This window comes from Epinephelus lanceolatus, chromosome 24 (assembly GCF_041903045.1).
Source record: "Epinephelus lanceolatus isolate andai-2023 chromosome 24, ASM4190304v1, whole genome shotgun sequence".
NCBI classification, from domain to species: domain Eukaryota; kingdom Metazoa; phylum Chordata; class Actinopteri; order Perciformes; family Serranidae; genus Epinephelus; species Epinephelus lanceolatus.
Genome location: NC_135757.1, coordinates 5,276,797 through 5,300,464, shown reverse-complemented (window position 1 = coordinate 5,300,464; position 23,668 = coordinate 5,276,797). Strand labels below are relative to the sequence as shown.

The following is a 23,668-nucleotide window of genomic DNA, read 5'->3' as shown; positions in this document are numbered from 1 at the left end:
CTGCAAAAATCGTTAGAAATATATGAAAGTGTTTATTCATGTAAAGTATGAAAGTACATCTTCTAAAATGGCGTGCAAATTAAGTGCAAAAGTTGAATACATTTAGAAAAGCTGAATATGTACAATCTGAAAATAATACAAAGATGATTCTGTGTGTGATGTGCAAGAGACAGGAGGGAAATATTTAAATGTAACGTTCAGTATTCACATGATCAGACATAAAGAAAACTGACTTCTTAGATGTGTTTTTCTACGTAGGACTTCCAGTCTCGTTGCTATGGCAACAGCCAGCGACCTCTGAGGAAGGCGCTTGTGGCATCCTGCAGACGGGGCGAGGAGCAGCGAGCAGCTTGTAGTTCAGGCCGATGACGAGCGAGCAGAACTGACTGACGTCCACGAAGTCGCAGCAGAGGATGTTGACCCTGTCCGCCTCGCGCCCCGGACGCTGCTCGCTCGCCCAGCGGAGCAGCACAGAGAGCGCCCTCATCGTCATCTCCCTCATGTCCTGGAGGGGATGGCGGAGGACGTAGGGAGCGTCTTCTGTCAGGTTCAGACCGCTGACGTAGAAACCAGCTGGAAAACAAACGGTCAGTGAACCATCAGTAGGGAGGTCCAGTCCAAGAAGTACTTCAGTGTTTCCATTTTAGCCACTTTATATTTTTATTCTTCTAATTTTCAGTGGGAAATATTGTAATATTAACTCCACTATATTTATTTGACAGCGATACAGACTGGTTGCTTTAGTCTGTTATGTTGGTATGTGAGGTAGAACAGAGTAGTAATGGTAGAAAATTAGCTTCACCTTAACCAACTTTAACGTTACCACGTTGCTCATATTTTACCTACTTTGAATGCAGAACTTTTGCTTTTTAATCTAATTTTTATATTGTAACATTGCTTTTGTCAATTTAGTAAATTATTTTAATACTTTCTGACTGTTCAATTAAATAAATGAGCAATTATTTAATTAGTTATTTTTGAATTATTTTTTAATAAATAAATGAGCAAACCTTCTTTAAAACATGCCATAAGACCTAGTATTTATTTTATTTGTTTTGTGTATTTCCATCCAAATTAACTTCACTATTAAAAGTTACACTTTTCAAATTAAAATTGTGCACAGATTCCCAAATTTTCTAGCTTAGCTTCCCTTGGAGATTTACTGGAAATTTTCTGTATTTTTGACAGATATTCCAGGAAAATTGGGGAAAAAAAATACAAATTTCTTTCCTTTTTTTTCCATTAAATTTACAGGGAATTTTCCAGAAAATGTAGGGAAAATCTTCAGGAAATTTACTGGAAATGTTTCAAAAATACGCTTGAAAACAATACACTTTTTCAACTTCAAATTGTGCCAAAGTTCCCAAATTCCTAAGCTTAACTTGGCTTGGTCATTTTCTGGATTTTCATGAGAAATTTTGCCGGAAATTGACGGGACATTTATCTGGAAATGTATACAAAATATCCAGGAATAACTTTTAAAAAAAGAAATATTGAGCTTAACTTCCCTTAGAAATTTCCTGGAAATTTTCCATATTTTTCTTCCAGAATTTCAGGAGAAGTAGTAGAAATTTCATTCTTTCTTCTTTTTTTTTTTCTATTAAATTTACAGGGGATTTGCGAGAAAATGTAGGGACAATCTTCAGGAAATGTATGGAAATTGTTCCAGAAATAAGTTCACAATTAAAAGGTAAAATTCAAACTGTGCAAATTCCCAAGCTTAACTTGGCTTAGACATTTTCTGTAATGTTTTAAAGAAATTTTGCTGAAAATGTATGGGAAGTTTCTCTGGAAATGTGTGCAAAATATCCAGGAGATTTGCTGAAGATTTCCAAGTATAAGTTTTCAAATAAGTTCACTATGAAAAGGTATGCTTTTCAAATTAAAACTGTGCATAGAGCTCCAAACATCGAACTTAACTTCCCTTGGAGATTTACTGGAAATCATCTGTATTTTTTTGTCAGATCTTCCGGGAAAATTTCAGGAAATGTACCATAATTTTTCCTTTTTTTTCCCCATTAAATTTACAGTAAGTATTTCCGAAAATGTAGGGAAAATCTTCAGGGAATTTGCTGGAAATGTTTCAAAAATACGATTAAAAACAATAAAAGGTACACTTTTTTAAAATTGAAATTGTGCCAAAGTTCCCAAATTCCTAAGCTTAACTTGGCTTAGACATTTTCTGCATTTTCATGAGAAATTTTGCAGGAAATTTATCTGAAAATGTATGCAAAATATCTAGGAGATCTGCTACAGGTTTCCAAATTTAAGTTTAAAAATAAGTTCACCATTAAAAGGTATGCTTTTCAAATAAAAATTGTGCAGAAATTCTAAAATTTACCAGCTTAACTTTCCCTCACCTTTTTTTGACAGATCTTCCAGGAAAATGTCAGCAGAGTTACCAGAAATTTCTTTTCTTTTTTTTTCTTTTTTTTTTCATTAAATTTACCTAAGATTTTCCAGAAAATGCAGAGAAAATCTTAAGGAAATTTACTGGAAATGTTTCAGAAACACGTTACAAATAATAAAAGGTACACTTTTTAAATTGAAATTGTGCCAAATTCCTAAGCTTAATTTGGCTTGGACATTTTCTGTATTTTTTTTTTTAAATAAATGTAGCAGGAAATTTACAGGAAATGTCTCTGGAAATTTACACAAAAATTTCAGGAAATTTACTTAAAATTCCCAGGAATCATTTTAAAAATAAATTCAATATTAAAAAAGTACACGTTCTGAATTGAAATTGTCCAAAAACTTCCTAATTCCTAAGCTTAATGTCCCTTGGACAGCCGATTTATATCATTTTAAACTCTCCCAGACAGGGTTAAGGGCTGAAGGCCTTTGGGGGCCCACTGGATTTGGGCCCCTACCTTCCTCCACCACTGCCTACCTGGTCTTCCACAGTGCTTCTGGTCCTCCAGGTAGGCGATCACCTTCTTCGGGTCTGAGCTGTCAGCATACCTGGAGACAGAGCGCCCCCATGAGGCCAGTCAGTTTGATGCTTAAATTAGATTTTACCTGATTCACATCTCATGGTGTAGAGACATCAGCAAAGTATTCATGTGAGGTCATATGAAGGCATAAATTAGCAAAACATGATTCATTCTGCAGGTTGTTGTTTTACAGTTGTGAGCACCTGCTTGATTTTGATGCACAATAAAACAAACATGACGTAAAACACATAGATTTGTGTATTTACCAGTAAGGTATGTCATGCCACAGCTCAGGGTGCAGCAGCACCATCTGCTGGTTGCCATAGGTAACAACAACCTGCTGATGTCTGGACCAACAGGAACGCAGAGTGGGAACGTCCTGCATATAAACACATGGACACAGTAAGTATTCCATATTGTTAATTAAAAATTAATTAAGTTTGTGACATCTTCAAGCAGCCCAAAACCTAAATATATTCAGTTTACAGTGATATAAAACAGCAAATCTTCTCATTTGAGACGTTGGATGCAGCAAATATTGGACATGTTGGCTAATAGATAACTTTGATTTTATTAAACGTAAAATAGTTGTGTCCTCAGGCCCAGTCACCTGTGACGAGCAGAGCTTCTTTCCGAACAGCGAGATGATGTACTCCACAAGGTCCACGTGATCTTGGCTGGTTATTGATTCAAAGTGCGAGCAGGAAATGATTATAATCTCTTTCGGATGAGCGTCCAACCAGGTAGCCAGTTCATCCAGAGCCTCCTGCACACACACATAAAAACACACATATTTTTTTGTCATTCCTTCTCAGTAACTCTCCTCCTGTTGTTCCTGTTCAAACTTCCTGCCGAGCGTGTACCTTCACAGTCATCAGTGTGTAGATGCCGTGGGCGAAGAACAACTTGCTGCCTCCTGATGGCTTCCTAGCGATCCGCAGGTCCAAGAAACGAATACCAAGGTCACACTGATCACTGAGGACGGATTGCTACACACACACACACACACACGTTAGACACACAGCATTAATACACCAGAGACAAAAAGATGGATTGGCATTCATCACAGACTGAATTTCAGAACAAAGGGTGACTTTTGGGTGACGTTACCTTTGTTAAATGTTGCTGTTGTCCCTGGTTTTATATGAGAAAGGGAAAAGGTCACTAGCTGCTAGGCTAATGTATACAATGTAAAATACCATAGACTTGTACTAATAACATTAGCATGTTAGATATGTTTGGAAAACGTGTTTAGTATAAGACAGTTGTTTTTCGGTGAACTTTGTGCGTTAAAATGGAGCCAAATTATGTACCGTTATCTTTGTTAAATGTCGCTGTTGTCCCTGGTTTTACATGAGAAAGGGAAAGGGTCGCTAGCTGCTAGGCTAATTTATACAATGTAAAATGCCATAGACTTGTGCTAATAACGTTAGCATGTTGAATTTGTGGGGGAAATGTGTCCAGATAAAGACAAGTGTTTGTCTGTGAATGCTGCGAGTTATAGTGAAGCTGATTTGTGTACTTGTGTTTGAAACTGTCTCTATTAAGCCATGTTTAATGTGTGTTTAATGTGTGTTTTGATTCAACACAGCACTTCGCAGAAACCACAGCGCCGACTAGTGTTTTGGAGTTGTAACTACAGAGTGACCCAAGTACAAATCCCGCTGGTCCATGTACCTGTGTGGTGGCCCAGCGGTAGACACAGGCTCGAGTACACCAGGGAAACAGCATGTCAGTGACTCTGAGGACACGGGGCTCTGATCTCAGGACAGGAGAGGACACATCCAGGCAGAAAGACATGCTGTCATGGCTCCCTGTGGTGAGAGGTGAACAGTTAGTCATTAAATATATGCCCACAAGTGCCCCTGTCCATATACTTTTGGCCATGTAGTGTACACACGGAGGAGGTAAACACAAGTAGGATAATGTGAAAATAAAATAAAGCCAAATTTGCCCGACTTTCCCCTGGTATGTCTCTCTTACCGGGTATAGCCAGGTCCCACAGCGGGACATCCAGCAGCTCCTCGGGCAGACTCGACATCCAGTCCGGGTTTCCTCCCAGCTGCAGCCGCTCTTCATCTTCCATTGTCTTCACCGGAATCATTTAGTTTTATCGCCTATCTGCTCAGCTAAACATCCACTGGTTTCGCAACGAAGGTTTAACATGTTCTTTTTCCTTGTTGTGATTGCAAACACCCTTTGTTTGCAAAATTTCCGCATATCAAAACGTCCGTTAAGGTAACGGCTACAACAAGCTAGCACTTCCGGTAAAAGCCTTCACAATGAAAGCGGGTAAGTGACGCGGCGGAAGTTTGTTTTCGAAATAAAAGCTTAACAAGCTACAAGTTAAAGGCACAGGAAATGCAGGCTTGGACAAAAACCTATTTTAGTTTCACCCTAAACTTGTTGTACAATAAACAAATTATCTTAAAATAGATTTAGTTTAGTTGCTCATATGTGTAAAATAAGAAGCTAAGGGCTACAACAAGCTAGCACTTCCTGTTGTGTCCTTTTAAAATAAAAGCGGGTAAGTGACGCTACGGAAGTTCGTTTTCGAAGTAAAAGCTGAACAAGCTGCTGAAGAATACATTTTATTTATTGAATTAAATTGTTAAATATAATTTGAATATAATTTTGAATTCATTTTAGTTTCAGCCTGTGAGATTACAGTGAAATACAGTAATTCTGTGGGAGCAAACTGCTAAATCACAGCAATATATGGAGTTTAACTGTGAGATTACAGTGAAATACAGTAATTCTATGGGAGCAAACTGCTAAATCACAGCAATATATGGAGTTTAACTGTGAGATTACAGTGAAATACAGTAATTCTGTGGGAGCAAACTGCTAAATCACAGCAATATATGGAGTTTAACTGTGAGATTACAGTGAAATACAGTAATTCTATGGGAGCAAACTGCTAAATCACAGCAATATATGGAGTTTAACTGTGAGATTACAGTGAAATACAGTAATTCTATGGGAGCAAACGGCTAAATCACAGCAATATATGGAGTTTAACTGAGTTTACAGTGAAATACAGTAATTCTATGGGAGCAAACGGCTAAATCACAGCAATACATGGAGGTTAACTGTGAGATTACAGTGAAATACAGTAATTCTATGGGAGCAAACGGCTAAATCACAGCAATATATGGAGGTTAACTGTGAGTTTACAGTGAAATACAGTAATTCTATGGGAGCAAATGGCTAAATCACAGCAATATACGGAGTTTAACTGTGAGTTTACAGTGAAATACAGTAATTCTATGGGCGCAAACGGCTAAATCACAGCAATACATGGAGTTTAGCTGTGAGATTACAGTGAAATACAGTAATTCTATGGGAGCAAACGGCTAAATCACAGCAATACATGGAGTTTAGCTGTGAGATTACAGTGAAATACAGTAATTCTATGGGAGCAAACTGCTAAATCACAGCAATACATGGAGGTTAACTGAGTTTACAGTGAAATACAGTAATTCTATGGGAGCAAACTGCTAAATCACAGCAATATATGGAATTTAACTGTAATTCTATGGGAGCAAACTGCTAAATCACAGCATTACATGGAGTTTAACTGTGATATTACAGTGAAATACAGTAATTCTATGGAAGCAAACTGCTAAATCACAGCAATATATGGAGTTTAACTGTGAGATTACAGTGAAATACAGTAATTCTATGGGAGCAAACTGCTAAATCACAGCAATATACGGAGTTTAACTGTGAGATTACAGTGAAATACAGTAATTCTATGGGAGCAAACTGCTAAATCACAGCAATATATGGAGTTTAATTGAGAGATTACAGTGAAATGCAGTAATTCTATGGGAGCAAACTGCTAAATCACAGCAATATATGGAGTTTAACTGTGAGATTACAGTGAAATACAGTAATTCTATGGAAGCATATTGCTAAATCACAGTCATATGCAGACTTTACTACTGTGAGACGTCATTTCACAATATTTTATTGTAAAAAAATATACAGTAACTGACTGTGAAAGGGATGCAACTAGTAGCCTATGGTTTACCGTAAGTTTACAGTCAAATATTTCACCATGTACCTTACAGTTTTTTGTCTATTGTTGAACTTTGCTGTTAGCTAGTTCTTACCCTTTGCACTGTTATCTGGGTTTATATTTAGTTTATTTTTGCTCTATATTTATTTTAATCCTTGTGAATTACACACTTTGTATCTGCATTCCTGTAACACTGTATTGCAGCTGCTGCACTGCAGTTTCCCCCCGGTCTTATCATGTCTTATCTTACCTTATTCTACTTGTTAAATATAGCCCAGGCAAAGTCAACACCAAAACAAGTATTTCCCTCCACTTGCACCACCAGTCTATAAAATGAAATAGAAATCAAAGTGACATTTTATGCAATTACAGCTTGATTTCTTTGCTTAGAAAAACATGCAATAGTCAGATGACTTATTTAGGTTTATTTCAGGCCAAAGGCACATAGAGGCACTTTTTATGTGCATTCCTTAAGAAACCATTTATCTCGTTACCTAATTCTGATGATCTCCTGACATTTCCTTAAAACAGTGACATATTTCACTCCATCAGAGTGTTTTTCTTCAGCCTGCAGTACATTCAGGTGACGTCTTTAGGTGAAAGTATGTCCTGTAAGAGCACACATCTTAATGAAGAGCTGTTTACGTGGTCTTTACATTCGTACAAGACGTGCCAGATGTACTGACCCACACACTACATACAAGTGACTTAGTGTGCTTTCCAAGTAAGGGCTTTATATTGGCCTTTAAAACTTGCCTATCATGACTTAACTCAAGGGACATGTTTGATATCTGTGTGTAATGATTAGAAGTGATCATTTCATGTTAGTGTTTAGCTGTCACGCTCTTTTACCTATTTTATTTTAAATGATTTCAAAGGCCTGACGGGGTACAAGTTATCCAGTAGACAGAGAGATAGAGAGACCAGAGACACCCAGTTTTGGTGGCACAACTGCTCCTGGAAATGGCGCCAATGTCTGGCTAAAAACACCTGCGTTTGGTGGCACTGCTGGCAACGCTGGGATTACCGTGCAGGTATGTTCAGGCACAAATACCACTTAGTTATGGTGAGAAAAACGATCATGTATTGGCTTAAAATACCTGTTTTTTGTGCCACAATCGCAGCTGGAAATGCTGCTGATGTCCCGTTAAAAAACAACCAGCATTTTAACAATGCTGCCGTTAACATGTGGCTATGTTTAGGAACAAAACACACTTGGTTATGGTTAGGTTAATATAATTTGCACAATTGCTGCTGGAAACGTCTTGAATGTCGAGCTAAAAAACACTCTCTTTTGGTGAATGGAAATGCCGATGATGTCTTCCTAAAAACACCCAGTCTTGTTGTTTATTGGTCTTGAACAGTGGTCTGCGGCTGGGCAGCAACGCTTTCCGTCTGCTGACCGAGCTGATATGACGCAGCAGAAAATCAAATCATACAAAAAACATCGAAAACACTTAATTTATGACCCAGTTTTAAGTGTTATCTAACTGCAGCACATAGTGACACTCATTGGAGTCACACACCGTCCGATTATTCCACTTTTAACATTTCAGCTGCAGAAATGAGGCAGAGGACGAACAAACAGCCGCTGTTCAGCTCTGACGTGACATGTCACCTCTCTGAACCTTGTCACAGCACTGTCACATCTGGCATGTCACCTATGTGCACGACCTCTACTGTATGATCGAGCTTATTTAGTATAACCTGTTTAACTTTTATCAAATGATCTCGTTAGAGTAAAGAGCCTCTTCATTTGAAGGCTGCGTGGAAAGGTACGCGCAGAGCAATCGCAGCACCATCTATATGAACGCTGCAGCGACAGGATGGTGAAGAACGTACTGTCCATAAACTGGACACACTGGGTCAACTGACTGTTAAATGTAATCAAATCAAGTTCAGTATTTATTACTTACAATTTCCGAGTAAAGTCCTGAGGAAAATAAAAACAAATTTCCAGCATGGACCAACAAATTAAAGAGTTAACGTGATTCATTTTAGAGTTTGTGCCATCTTCATCCAGCTAACTCTAACTGTGCCAGCACTACTGGGTAACACATGTAATGGACACTGGAATGTCTCCACTGTACTATACAGTACAGTAAGTCACAGCAAATTGGATAAACATAATCTGGGTCGACGCCGTGGTGTACCAAGCAGACTGTGTTTCTTAATTTCTCTTTCTTAGGAAGCCAGTGGCTGCACTGTTCAACTTCCACCTCTAATTCACACATGTTAAATAAATACTAGTCATCACTTACAACCCATTCTCAGCGTGTGGTGGTGTATTTATTTTTTATTTTCCAGTATCGCAGCAGAAAACACAGCAGTATCTTCGTAAAAAACACAATGGCTCTCCACAGTACTATCTCAGCAAGAAAAGCAGCGATGTCTCTAAAAAAGAAATGCCTTTCGTGACACTATCCTGACAGGAAATGCAGCAATGTGTCTGCAAAAGACACAACTGCTTTTTGTGGCTTTATCTCGACAGGAAATGCAGCAATGTCTTGGGAATAAACAACCACTTTTCAGGCTAGTACCCTGCAGGAATCGCAGCAGTGTCTCCTAAAAACTGCTGCTTTTCATGCCACTGCCTTGCAGGAAATGCAGCAAGGTCTTGGAAAAAGAGCCCAACTTTTTGTTGCGCTATCCCAACAAGAAATGCAGCAATGTCCCAGTTAAAAATAACCACTTTTTGTGCCAATAATGTGGCAGGAAACACAGTCATGCCTCGGAAAAAACTATCGTTTTTTGCGCAGTGTCTTTGGAGAAACAGCTGCTTCTTGTGCCAATATCCCAGCAGGACAAGCGGCTGTGTCTCTGAAAAAACAACCGCTTTTTGTGGCACTCGTTTGGCAGGAAACTCAGCAGTGTCTTGAAAAAATCAGCCACTTTTTGTGCCATTATCCTGACAGGAAATGCAACGATGTCTTGGAGCAAAATAAGTGCTGTTCATATCCCTACCCTGGCAGGAAACGCAGCAATGTCTCGGAAAAAAAATCACTTTTTGTGGCGCTATCCCAACAAGAAATGCAGCAATGTCTCGGTTAAAAATAACCACTTTTTGTGCCAATATTGTGGCAGGAAACGCAGTGATGTCCCGGAAGAAACAGCTGCTTTTCGTGCAAATATCCTGGCAGGAAACGCAGTGATGTCTCTTTAAGAAACTCACCTGCTTTTCATGCTACTACCCTGACAGGAAACGCAACAATGTCTTGGAAAAAACAATCGCTTTTTGTGCCAGTACCCCAGCAGGAAACGCAGCAGTGTCTTGGAAGAAGCAGCTGCTTTTCATGCCAATATTCCAGCACAAAATGCAGCGACGTCTTGGGGGGAAAAAAATTGCTTTTTTGCCACTATCCTGGCAGGAAATGCAGTGACGTCTGGCAAAAAAACAACCATTTGTCTTGCCAATATTGTGGCAGGAAACGCAGTGATGTCTCTGTAAGAACATGCTACTACCCTGACAGGAAACGCAGTCATGTCTTGGAAAAAACAGTCGCTTTTCATTCCAATATCCCAGCACAAAACAAAGCGATGTCTTGGGGGGAAAAAACAATCACCTTTTGTGGCACTATCCCGACTGGAAATGCAGTGATGTCTCTGAAAAAACAACTGCTTTTTGCGCCGATATCGAAGCAAGAAAACAAAGCAATATCTCAGACAAAAAAAAAATAGCCGCTTTTTGTGCCAATATTGTGGCAGGAAACACAGTGATGTCTCTGAAAAAACTATCACTTTACGGGCCAATATCCCAGCAGGAAATGCAGCAGTGTCTTGGAAAAAACAGCCGCTTTTTGTGCAGGAAACGCAGCGGTGTCGCAGAAAAAACAGGCGCTTCTTCTGCCACTATCCCGCCAGCACAAGCGGCAATGTCTCTGAAAAATAACTGCTTTTCATGGCACTATTTTGGCGGGAAACACTGCGATGTCTCAAAAGAAACAACACTTTTGTGCCAATATCCCAGCAGGTAAATGACCAACTGCTTTTCGTGACATGCAACAGTTAGTCATTTTTGACTCGATTTTGTGATTTTATTGTTTGGCAGATGTCTTGCATACAGTCGGTCACACCATCCATCATCCCCCCCTGCTCACAAAGTCATGTCATACACTATGTCAAATGTATAGTATTCATGGTTTGCAGAAACACTCAATGCCAACATTTCCTTCTGGCGACAGGGCTGAGATGGCAGACCTTAAAATCACCACTTTAGAAACGTCCTCATAGATGTGAGCGTGATGGTTCGCAAAAAAAGACATAAGTCACCAATCAAGGCTTCGAGGTTTTCAACTGCATCACACAGTCTTTATCAAGTTGCTCATCGTGTCATCGTGGAACTGCAGACGTTCGTCTCAGTGTGCTCTTTAAGGAATTCTTGTGTCTTGTGATCACAAGAGTTTTTTTTTTTCGTTTTTGTGTTCCTGCCTCTTCACATCAATACCCTGTGATCACATGAAATCAGTTCTGACGGCATGTTATGTTGACCTCACTGAATAATTGTTTATGTCAACAGCTGGAAGTCCCGTCACAAGCTTTGTTGCCTCGCTAAGTAGAAAATATTCTACAACTGTGGCGAGAAACTGCTAATGTTGACGTCACAAAATAATATCATAAGCCGATAACACGTAGACATTATATTCATTTGTTGTGTCCTGCATGAGTGAGTGCATGTTTAAAAGCTTCCACATGTTGTCTTTAATTTATAGCAGTCTAAAAATAATCTGACCTGCCCACTCTGGTCACACCACTGCCTCCACCTTCCTGCCCCGGCCTGGGTCATGTTTGGCGTTAATTTTAAAAGGCAGATGGAGGACAGGGCTCAGCACACACCTCTGGTCTCAGCCCGAGAGCCGGCTCGTCCTCTGACACTCAGGCTGCGCCGCTGACAGGTAAGACTTCCTTCTTCACCTTCTGCACTGGCTTGTGTCTGACCCAGTGTTCTCAGCACTTCCCGCTCTGCTTTTATCTCTTTTGTATTTTCCAAGTCAATTGTTCAGAGATGTTTGGTGGTTTTATTCCTGTTTAAATCTGCCATAACTTAAAAATAACACCTAATTTAGCCTCATGCAATAGTTTGTGTCATAAAAGTCTTTGTATTGCTAGATTTCTCATCATTATTTGCATATAATCCAGATTTTTGAGGAGTTTTGGAGCTTTATTTGAGTTGTTTGAGCGTAATAGTTTTCTGATTTCTGGCAAGAGTCTGACACTGGTTGTTACAGAGGAATTTAAATGGTTTCTAGAGCAGTATAAATGGTTTAAAGAGGTGTTTTAGGGGTCTCAGTGGGGGTTAAATAAGTGGGGAGGACTAATAAGGCTTCACAGAGGTTTATTAGGCTTCATGTAGGGGCATTGTCAGGGAGTAAGTCACTTATGCTTAGTTACGTGTAGGCCCTAATTAAACCACAATGAGAATATAACATTTATTCAGTTGCTCAGCATCTTTACTGTGAGAGAAAGGCTTGTCTTCGGCATTTAAAAAGCGGTACAAGGGAGTGTAGAAGGTACAGAGGGTTTACAGAGGGGTACACAAGGTTTGTAGAAGAGCGCAGCTGCTTTAGATAGAGATATGATATGTGTATGTTTTCTAGAGCTGTATAGATGGTTTATAGAAGTGTCTAGAGGGGTTTCTGTGGGTGGAACAGACTAATGTGGCTCTGCAGGCTGTACTGGGCTTTATGTAGGGGTTTTGCAAAGGATTTAGAAAGGGGTGAGAGGGTGTGGGGTGTTTTTTTTAGGACTATAAAAGGTTTGTAGGAAAGGGTATAGCTTGGGGACTGAAGGTACAAAGGGTTCTTAGGGGAGTTTATAGGGGTAAAGAGGCATTTTGAGGGGCGTGTGGAAGGGTTTTGGGGGTTGCTAAGGGGGTTTCAATGCATTTTCAGAGGCATATAGAAGGGTATTGGCGGGGTTATAGGGGTATAAATGCATTTTCAGAGGCGTATGCAGGTGTCTTAGGAGGTTAACAGGAATATACGGCTTTTTCAGAGACGAAGAGAGAAGTTTCAGGGGGGTTTATGGGGATGCAAAAGCATTTCAGAGGCATGCAGAGGAGTTTTAGGGGGTTTATAAGGGTGTGAAATCATCTCAGAGGAGACTAGAGAGTTTTTTAGGACAGTTTAAGGGAGTGTGAAAGCATTTCAGATGAGTATAGAGTAGTTTTAGGGGGGTTTATATAGGTGTAAAAGTATTTCAGAGACATATAGATGAGTTTCAGAGCGCTTATGGGGGCGTTAAAGCATCTCAGAGGAGTATAGAGGGGTTTTAAGGCGGTTTAAGGGGGGTATAAAAGCATCTCAGAGGAGTAGAGAGAGATTTTAAGCAGGTTTATAGGGGTATAAAAGTATTTCAGAGGCATGCAGAGGAGTTTCAGGGGGTTTATAAGGGTGTAAAAGCATCTCAGAGGAGACTAGAGGGTTTTTTTAGGACAGTTTAAGGGAGTGTAAAAGCATTTCAGATGAGTATAGAGGAGTTTTAGGGGGGTTTATAGAGGTGTAGAAATATTTCAGAGACATATAGAGGAGTTTCAGGGCGCTTATGGGGGCGTTAAAGCATCTCAGAGAAGTATAGAGGGGTTTCAGGGGGTGTAAAAGCAATTCAGAAGAGCATTGAGGGGTTTTTATAGTGGTTTATAGGGGTGTAAAATTATTTCAGATGAGTATAGAGGGGCTTTAGGGGGTTTATAAGGGTGTGAAAGCATCTCAGAGGAGACTAGAGGGTTTTTTAGGACAGTTTAAGGGAGTGTAAATGCATTTCAGATGAGTATAGAGGGATGTTTGGGGATTTAAGGTGTGTATAAGCATCTCAGAGGAGTATAGAGGAGTTTAGTGGGGGTATGGGGGCATAAAGGTATTTTCAGAGGTGTATAGAAGGGTTTTGGGGGGATTTATGGAGATGCAAAGGCATTTCAGAGGCATGCAGAGGAGTTTCAGGGGGTTTATAAGGGTGTTAAAGCATCTCAGAGGAGACTAGAGGGGTTTTTAGGACAATTTAAGGGAGTGTGAAAGCATTTCAGATGAGTATAGAGGGATGTTTGGGGATTTAAGGTGTGTATAAGCATTTCAGAGGAGTATAGAGGAGTTTTAGGGCAGTTTAAAGGGGTGTAAAAGCAATTCAGAAGAGCATTAAGGGGTTTTTATAGTGGTTATAGGAGTGTAAAAGCATTTCAGATGAGTATAGAGGAGTTTTAGGGGGTTTACAGGGGTGTAAAAGCATCTCAGAGGAGTAGAGAGAGATTTTAAGCAGGTTTATGGGGGTATTAAAGCATCTCAGAAGTATAGAGGGGTTTTAGGGCAGTTTAAGGGGGTGTAAAAGCAATTCAGAAGATCATTAAGGGGTTTTATAGAGGTTTATAGGAGTGTAAGCAGTATAGAGGGGTTTTTAGGGGGTTTAATGAAATAAGATTACCATATTCAGCATTGTCCAAGTTTTGTGGAGGTTTAAAGGCTGATTTTTAGCTGCTCGCTGAAGTCTTTCAAGAAGAAGGAAGTGGATGAGCAGTGGTCAAGCCCATCCCTTAACAAAATAGTACATTGGTTAAAAATGAACAGGGCTGAAAAGGTACAGAGGTCTTTGAAGTAAGATGAAAGTCATACACAAACTATCTGCCAGTGACTGAAATCACAGGGCGCTTCAGCAATGACGAATATGCCCTTTGTCTGATCAAACATCCAGTCAATGGCTGCCTTTGTGTTCTGCTGAACACGGCCTATTAAATTACCCTGCAGATGATTTCATTAGCTAATTCTTCCTGTTCACTGCCAGTCAAAGACAAGACAATGATCATAATCTCAACTCTTGTGTGGTGGTTTGGGAGCAACATAGGCTCTGTTGGTGATCAGATGGGCTCTGAACTGATTTCCCCCTTTGAAGACTTCCCAGCTGGATTTCTTCCAGCAATTGATCTGCAGCAGTTGCATAAGATTTTATGCAAGAATCCTTTTTTTTAAAAATATGCTGCATCTTAAATATTTGGACCTCTAATGGTGCTATTTGCTGACCAATAGCTCTTCAGGAGAATAAAGTCTGCAGTAGACGATGACGCAACCATTTCTTTTTCCATCTTTTTACGTAACCCGTCCTTGTTTTCGGTCGTCTCATTCTCCAGATGGATGGTGCCATCAGTTTTCGAAGGGGGAATGAGCGAATTAAGGCGTCCTTTGCCTTAGATTTAGCCTCTTTTGGAGCCAGTAAACCAGATTTAAAAGTCACATTACGTCCATTAATAAAGTGGAAAGTACTTACTCCACAGTTTGTGCCAATTAGGAGGCTGCTTGTGACATTCCTCGGCCTAATTTGTTGTTTGTAGCACTCAATTAAGTTTCCAGGAATCTCAGAAGGGCTCCTCTCTGTACCTGTTACATGAAGGCGTTATGCAGCTGATTGGCCCATGTGATGCTGAGATGGTACTGTGGTGCTGTTGTGGAAAAAGACTCAGCTGTCCAATTACACAAATCTAATCCAAGTATTAAAGTTTGGATGGCGACAGATCTCAGACGCAGTTACATAATCTCTTTCGTCTTTATCTTGCAGGAGAGAGGACGCAGAGAGGAGATTTCAGTCACAATGGCCGAGCGCTACGACTGTATAGAGTGTCAGGAGTCCTTGTACGGGCAGAAGTACATCCTGAAGGAGGACAACCCGTACTGCATCAAGTGCTACGAGGCTCTTTTCTCCAGCAACTGTGAAGTGTGCCAGAAGATCATCGGCTGCACCAGCAAGGCAAGTTAAATTGAAGTTATGCCAGATTTCTACTTTTGTCACCATTTTGGGCCCAATTCAAAGGACGTACAGCACAGGGTCTAAAGCAGTGGTCCCCAACTGGTCCAGACATGGGGTCCAGATTTCTCCTTAGTCACTTGTTCAAGGTCCAAAACACACATTAAACACACATTAAACGCATGCTAAACACACAATAAACATGGCTTAATAGAGACAGTTTCAAACACAAGTACACAAATCAGCTTCACTATAACTCGCAGCATTCACAGACAAACACTTGTCTTTATCTGGACACATTTTCCCCACAAATACAACATGCTAACGTTATTAGCACAAGTCTATGGCATTTTACATTGTATAAATTAGCCTAACAGCTAGTGGACTTTTACTCTTCTCATATAAAACCAGGGACAACAGCAACATTTAACAAAGGTAACGGCACATAATTTGGCTCCATTACAACTCACAAGGTTCACTGACAAAACAACTGTCTCAAGGCCCGAACATACTCGGGCGTACTATTAGCAGAGCGGACTCTGTGAGAAATGTCCACAGTCATTCGGGCTTTCATAGTCAAGCGCACTTCGGTGTTGTAGTTTCCTGTAAAAATGTCCGTAAAAAATCCCCGCGATGTGAAAAATACATGCTGAGCAGTCACTGGTGCGTGGAGCGGAGTCCGCGCAGTCGTAAAATCTGAGCTTTGCGCGCACAGGGCTTGCGGACGTCCGCTTTGAGTCCACGTGGACCTCCGCGGAGTCCGTTCCGCGTACATTCCACCCGAGTATGTTCGGGCCTTCATACTAAACACGTTTTCCAAACAAATGTAACATGCTAACATTATTAGCACAAGCCTATGGCATTTTACATTGTATAAATTAGCCTAGCAGCTATTGGACTTTTCCTCTTCTCATATAAAACCAGGGACAACAGCAACATTTAACAAAGGTGACGGCACATAATTTGGCTCCATTACAACTCACAAGGTTCACTGACAAAACAACTGTCTGATACTAAACACGTTTTCCAAGCAAATACAACATGCTAACGTTACTAGCACAAGCCTATGGCATTTTACATTGTATATATTAGCCTAGCGACTAGCAGAGATTTCCTCTGCTCATATGAAGCCAGGATAAATCACACACAGGACTTAAAATGCTATTTTTGTGAATGGGTTTATTGTCTTCACAATTTATTGTTTCTTATCTGTGAAATTAAAGCAAATAAAGTTGCATGTATGGAGTTGCATTTCCGGGGAGGTACACTGGCAGGCACACTGTATGTACAGCGTCGATTTCACGCAGATGTATAAATCCCAGTTTATTCACTCACTCTATAGCAGGAAATGGCACTTGAAAATAAAAGCTCTGTGCCGGGAATTCACTGTACTTAAAAATAAAGTGTTTTTTTTTTACAAACAGTCCATTCAGAATGGACCCACAACCCACTTTTGGATCACGACCCACCAGTTGGGAACCACTGGTCTGAAGTGCATTGCACAAGTGCATTTAGGGCAACTTACTCTGCTCTAGCTAGTTAAACAGCGCATTAATCTGGGTGCAAAGTGAGGCGCAAGGGGCAAAGGGGTTGTCTCATAACTAATCTCTGGTGGACTTAAGGTAACAGAGACACAACAGTTCTTAGTTTCAGGTGATTATACACCCATGAAATAGTACCAATATATCCCCCTAAATCCTACACGCTGGACCTTTAATTTTTGTTCCATTTTGTGTTTCCAGAACAAGCAAATGTCGAAACGTTAATAGTCTTTCTCTGATTTCTAACGGCCTCCTCTCCATGCAGGATCTGTCGTACAAGGACCGCCACTGGCACAGCGACTGCTTCCTGTGCATCACGTGCAGCCGATCTCTGGTGGATCGGCCTTTTGCCACCAAGGATGAGATGCCGATGTGCATCGAGTGCTACAGCAACGAGTACTCTTCAAAGTGCCATGCATGCCTGAAGACTATCATGCCAGGTGAGGAGGCCTTTCTGTCTTGCTTTCTATCCTCCTCTTCTAGTCATTTACATACATTAAATCAGGTTAGAAACCTTTGTTGCCATATGTAGTCCACAGTTGGACCACTGTGCATGCTATGATTGGTCTCTTTCTCGTCTTCCGCCCCCTCCACCCACCAGGCTCCAAAAAGATGGAGCATAAGGGCAACAGTTGGCATGAGAATTGCTTCACCTGCAACCGTTGCCAGCAGCCCATGGGCACCAAGAGCTTCATCCAGAAGGAAGCCAACAACTACTGCCTGCCCTGCTACGAGAAGCAGTTTGCCATGCAGTGCGTCCACTGCAAGAAGGTGAAACAACACACATCCACTTCATTTGTGTTCCACAGTCACTTCCAGCTGCCGTCAGTTTGTATTTTGGCCTTTAAAGTAGGTCATAAATCAATAGTTTCCTGCAGGTGCAGCTGATTTTGTTATTGCTTAATGCCCCTGAGGTCGCGGAAGGTCTCTAATGAGGAATTCTTCCATTCCAGAGATAATAACAAGATCAATATTCTGTTTGAAAGGCATTTAAGAGTCAAGTTAACCGTGAGTTTTCCCTTAAACGTCCCCTGGGCAGCTTTGGAGTCAAAGACAAGCTCAACTATACTGTACATGAACACCAGAATACATGTGATGTTTGAACTTTACATTTCAACAATGCTGTGGTTAATGTGTGGTGACGTTAAGGTACAAGTCATTTATAGAGCTTATTTCATATGACAAGCGTAAACTCAGTGTGCTTCAGATACATCATGCATGACAAATATAAAATATCGTATAAGATAATAAAGTATTACATGTATAAAAACAAGCAGGACATGATAAAACAAACAAAATAAGAGGCTACGATCATCATCATTATTCTGAAAAAAGAGGAGATATTAACAATAACATTAATTCCTATAACAAATAAAAATGCACTTAAAAACGCTTGTGAAAAGATATATGTTTTTAGTGTGCTTTTAAAAGAGAACACTTGGTAAAAACCAACCGCTTTTAATGCCACTATCCAGGCGGGAAACACAGTGATGTCTCAGTAAGAAATAACGCTTTTCGTAGCACTATTTCGGCAGGAAATGCAGCAGTGGCTCGTTGAAAAATATTGGTTTTAATGGCACTATCCAAGTAGGAAATGTAGCCATGGATCTGTAAAAAACACCACTTTTTGGGACTCTATCTCGACAGGAAATGCAGCAGTGTCTCTGAAAAAAATCTTGCATTTCATGGCACTATCCCAGTAGGAAATGTGGCCATGTCTCAGTAAAAAAACAACCATTTTTGGAGCACTATCCTAGCAAGAAGTGTAGCAATGTCTTGGTAAAAAACAACCACGTTTCATGGCAATATTCCATCAGGAAATGCAGCGTTGTCTCGGTAAAAAACAACTACTTTTCGTGGCACTATCCTGACAGGAAACACAGCGACGTCTCAGGAAAAAACAACCTTGTTAATGCTACTATCCCACTAGGAAAGTGGTGATGTCTCGGAAAAAGACAACCACTTTTTATGCCACTAACCCAGCAGGAAATGTTGCGATGGCTCAGTAAAAAAAATTGGTTTTCATGCCACTATCCTGACAGGAAATGTGGTGATGTCTCAGAAAAAACAACCACTTTTCAAAGTCATATCTTGACAGGAAATGCATCAATGTCTCGGTTAAAAACAGTCTCTTTTTGTGGCACTATCCCAGCAGGAAATGTTGCCATGGCTCTGTAAAAAAAAGACTTTTCGGGACACTGTCTTGACAGGAAATACAGTGATGTCTCGGTTGCAAACAGCAGCTTTTCATGCCACTATCCCAACAGAAAATGCAGCGATTTCTCGGCAAAGGACAACCGCTGTTCACGGAAATATCCTGGAAGGAATGCAGTGATGTGTTAGTAAAAAAACAACCCCTTTAATGCCACTATCTCTGCAGGAAAGTGGTGATGTCTCGGAAAAACCAACCAGTTTTCATTGCACTATCCTGACAAGAAATGCAGTGATGTCTCAGTAAAAAAACAAACGCTTTTTGTGGCTTTATCCCCTGTGGAAACACAATGACGAGTCACTAAGAAACACCAACTTTGATGACCAAGAAGCTGCTGGAGCAACAGCAATGACTCGTTAAAACACAACAGATTTTGTTGTTTGATGGTCTCAAACACTGCCACTTGGCAGGCGTCTCGCCATCCACCATCCCCTCCACCTCCTGATGACAACGTCAGCTCATATACTACGTCACCTTACAAACTTTGATATGACACGTATGAAACATGCAAATGTAATGTGTGGTTTGCGGAAATGTACAATGCCAGTATTTTCCTCTGACACTAGACTGAGTGTATGATGCTCATGTTAAGTGAAATACTTACTTCAAATTGAATCTCTGCTAAAGCTGCAGTCATGAGAAGACACACAGCGAAGGAGGGAAGAAGGCTGGTGTATAACAGTAATGGGCAGGAAACAGATGGCGAGCAGGCAGGAATCGGAGGCGTCTTTTTGTGTTAAAAGCTGGGAGGTGAGACAGCAGTCATCTGGCTCGCCTGGGACTGAATCAGCAACAAGCAGCATCGATGACATCATGAGAAATCAAGCAGTGTGAAGCCATGTATTCATGCTTAGTAGTCTCAGTAAATTTAACGTTTAAGCACTTAATTTGACAGCCTTGAAAAGTCAATTAAAGGTCAGCTCTTCACACAGTTTACATGACATATGGTTGTATATCTTTCAGCCCATCACCACTGGAGGAGTGAACTACCGCGACCAGCCCTGGCACAAGGAGTGCTTCGTCTGCATCGGCTGCAAGCAGCAGCTGGTCGGTCAACGGTTCACCTCTCGGGACGACTTCGCCTACTGCCTGAACTGCTTCTGCAACCTGTTTGCTAAGAAATGTGCTTACTGCACCACCCCCATCAGTGGTAAGGGTCCACCTGCACTTAAACCTTGGTCAAAATAGATCCAGTTATTCAGATTTCTGAATTTTTCAATGAATTACTTTGGACTCATCTCATCTAGTATTTAAATCAGGCAGGCATGTCGACTCTAGTCTGGTTCCAGACCTCTCAGTCGCCACTATAGACTATATAAGATAATGTAAGTAGCCATTGTCACGCCCTCAATTGGTTTGTGCTCTCCTGTTTTTGAAGCCTAGAGTTTAACATTTTGGCTGTCACCATCTTGGCCTGTTTAAACCCGAGGTGACCATCATTGACCCTTGGCTAATCCCTACCCCTTTGCAATGGTCTGTCAAGCTGTTGGAGTGAGCCTGAAGCCCTCACTGTAACTACAATATGCATCTGAAGGATATATCCAGGATGTCTAACAGCCTGAAACACCCAAAATGAACCTTATCCATCCGTAAAGAGATGCATTTCCTTGTGTTAAACACTAGGGGCGTACTCCGTATACGATACGGAAATATGGGCACAAGACACGACTGTGAGAAAACAAGGTGTCGTCACGAACAGGGAAGTTAGCTGTAGAGACCAAAACTGTTTTTTGAACCAGGCTGTAAACATGTTCATATCTGCTGCAAATGTTTCAGCCCTGGAGGCTTGCATGGATTACTGAGCGGGCCTACCAGGCACAGGCCCAGGGGCCCAAAGTGTTGGGGCCTCCCTGGCTTTTACTTACAAAATGCCAAACTAACACGTTCTGACCAGGAAGAGGCTTTAAATGACCACAAAAAGGTAACAGAAATGGGCAAAACAACCACGAGGAGGAACAAAATTACTAAAAAGCAACACAAAAAACCCCAAAAAGACACAATATCACCTCAATAAGACAATTAATTACCTCAGTAAGACATAAAGTTACCTCAAAGAGACCCAAAAAGACACAAAATGACCACTCAAAGATGACAAGAAGACATGCAAAAACACCACAAAGTCAGGGTGTCTTATTCCGCTCTAGGAAGCGTCATGGGCCCACTGTATTTCTGTGCCCAGGGCAGCGGCGTAAGGTGGTTGTGACGGGCCCCAGTGCACACTATCGTGCACATATTTTCTCGTCACATGATCTGAGACTTGACACTGGTTAACATCAACACACATACTACCCAGCAATCATCAATGTGTATATGTATATGACAAAAAATACCAAAGAAAATAAGAAATTATTTGTTTAATTTAACAGTTTTAATTGTTGAGAGTTCTTGTTTGAAGACAGGTATATTTTCAAGGTGGCAGTCCATTCTCCACCCAACACATTCCTGGAGGGCCCACTCTCCACTCTCTTTAGTGGCCCCTGTCTCATGGGCCCTGGTGTAGCTGCAGCCCATCTTCCCATAATGCCCAGAGTCAGATTTTCAGGCTGGGTTCATTCTCCGTAAACTGCTGGGGTGATTAATGTTCCAAGAAATGGATACTGGTTTACGTAATATCTGAAGAAGAAAACATCTTTAAAAGGGATCTCATTTACAAATTAAAGGAACTTGCAAGAGACGTATTTTACGAGTCTAACAGACGTTGTGAAAGCAGCAGAAGCCAACATACCTGCGTTAATTCTTAAAATGGGTCAAGCTGAAGCTGAAGATACTAGGAAATGTTTGTCACTGTCTAATGCTGCGTACTGTTGGTCATGAGACACTCATCAAAAACAGCTGCTCACAAAAATGTGATTACAATACATGCATTAAAATGAATGTGTCCCAAAATACTGAATATAACAAGATAAAGTCTCATTACACGCCACGACGTGAACTAGAAATATAGAGAAGTAACTTCAGCATAAATGACACCTTTAACACGGCCTGAACCTTTCCCGCATCACATGCTCCCCTCTGTGGATCCAATCACCTTCAATTACAGGGTTATTACATTACAGGGATCATGAGACAGCCTGCTTTGTAACCCCCTCGTGGCTCCTCTGTGTCGCCTCTGTCTCAGGTCTCGGTGGCAGCAAGTACATCTCATTCGAGCAGCGGCAGTGGCACAACGACTGCTTCAACTGCAAACGCTGCTGCGTGTCTCTGGTGGGTCGAGGCTTCCTGACGTGCAAAGACGACATCCTCTGCCCCGACTGCGTCAAAGACTACTGAGCGACCTCCGAGGAGTCCGTCCGAGTTGGCGGCCAGTCAGAGAGCGCTGGCGGGATCCTGCTAACCTTTCATTTATCAGCGTCTCACACATTAATCTGCTCCCACTGCTGTGGTGTTTCTGCATGCGCTGATGATACTGTGTTTTATGAAAATGAGTTCATTCCAGGATGCAGTTTGTTTCTGCTTTGCTGAATGTATTACTCCTCTGAGAAAAAATGTGGAACGCAAAGACAGAAATCCTACAAAAATCTAATGAGTAAATCTAATTTGTGGCGTGAAACTATCTGTGTGTGGCATCACAATAACTGTGTTTGAGTTATTAGAGCATATTAATAGCATGTTGTTTTCATGAGCGGCACTTTGATGGCAATTATTCTTAACAGAGTTAATATAATATTACTAATGCTGTTTATTCTAATTACATGTTTGACGTTTGATTCGGATTATATGTGTTAAGCATAATAAAGATTGAGTGGATTTGATGAATGCTTTGTGATCAGTGACGCAGCTTGTCTTACAAACATTATTCATATGAGGTCTTATCAGGTCAGTCTTATGCCCCAAAAAGAAAATATGCACTCACCGGCCACTTTATTAGGTACACCAATCAATAGAGTATTTCTTAGAACCAACTGAGCATGGTTTAAACACCACAGCCTATCTGAGTATTGTTGCTGACCGTGTCCATCCCTTTATGACCAGAGTATACCCATCTTCTGATGGCTACGTCCTGCAGGATAACGCACCATGTCACAAAGCTCACATCATCTCAAACACAGGCATGTTTCAAAGGTGGCAACATGTCTGCCTAACGTAGTTGGAGGGCCGACTCTCTATGGGGCCCTGCCTGCACTGTGTCTACACTCCTGGTTTTGGGGTTGTTAGGTCGTAGCAATTAATGCAAATAGGCTATAAATGCTGCTTGACACAAATTCTGAAGTTATTCATACTAGTAAGGCATTAATAA

The 23,668-nt window shown here is 40.9% G+C and overlaps 2 protein-coding genes across 3 annotated transcripts; one reads left to right on the top strand and one right to left on the bottom strand.

Annotated features, from left to right (window-relative positions):
* Positions 1–12: 12 nt before the first annotated feature.
* Positions 13–5,185, bottom strand: LOC117249937 (PI-PLC X domain-containing protein 1). The gene is made up of 7 exons (XM_033615823.2): positions 4,917–5,185; positions 4,611–4,747; positions 3,797–3,922; positions 3,544–3,699; positions 3,200–3,312; positions 2,891–2,961; positions 13–573 (listed from the first exon to the last, which is right to left on the bottom strand). The coding sequence occupies exons 1-7, from the start codon at positions 5,035–5,037 to the stop codon at positions 251–253; spliced, it is 1,047 nt and encodes a 348-aa protein (XP_033471714.2). The 5' UTR covers positions 5,038–5,185; the 3' UTR covers positions 13–250.
* LOC117249938 (four and a half LIM domains protein 2-like) lies at positions 5,086–23,183 on the top strand. Of its 2 annotated transcripts, XM_078166016.1 has the most exons (8): positions 5,086–5,225; positions 7,836–7,991; positions 11,667–11,849; positions 15,493–15,681; positions 17,485–17,659; positions 17,821–17,990; positions 20,395–20,581; positions 22,550–23,183. In XM_078166016.1, the coding sequence occupies exons 4-8, from the start codon at positions 15,526–15,528 to the stop codon at positions 22,699–22,701; spliced, it is 840 nt and encodes a 279-aa protein (XP_078022142.1). In that variant the 5' UTR covers positions 5,086–5,225; positions 7,836–7,991; positions 11,667–11,849; positions 15,493–15,525; the 3' UTR covers positions 22,702–23,183. The 2 variants fall into 2 exon arrangements, with proteins under 2 accessions (XP_078022142.1, XP_033471717.1); XM_033615826.2 differs by lacking the exons at positions 5,086–5,225; positions 7,836–7,991 and having other exon boundaries at positions 11,616–11,849.
* The last annotated feature ends 485 nt before the right edge of the window (positions 23,184–23,668 follow it).

Coding starts and splice junctions, on each gene's coding strand:
- LOC117249937 (XM_033615823.2), bottom strand. CDS start 5,037: ATGATTCCGGTGAAGACAATGGAAGATGAAGAGCGGCTGCAGCTGGGA. Junction 4,748..4,916: donor GTGGGACCTGGCTATACCCG/GTAAGAGAGACA, acceptor CTCTCACCACAG/GGAGCCATGACAGCATGTCT. Junction 574..2,890: donor GAAGCACTGTGGAAGACCAG/GTAGGCAGTGGT, acceptor TTTGTTTTCCAG/CTGGTTTCTACGTCAGCGGT.
- LOC117249938 (XM_078166016.1), top strand. CDS start 15,526: ATGGCCGAGCGCTACGACTGTATAGAGTGTCAGGAGTCCTTGTACGGG. Junction 15,682..17,484: donor TCATCGGCTGCACCAGCAAG/GCAAGTTAAATT, acceptor CTCTCCATGCAG/GATCTGTCGTACAAGGACCG. Junction 20,582..22,549: donor CTGCACCACCCCCATCAGTG/GTAAGGGTCCAC, acceptor CCTCTGTCTCAG/GTCTCGGTGGCAGCAAGTAC.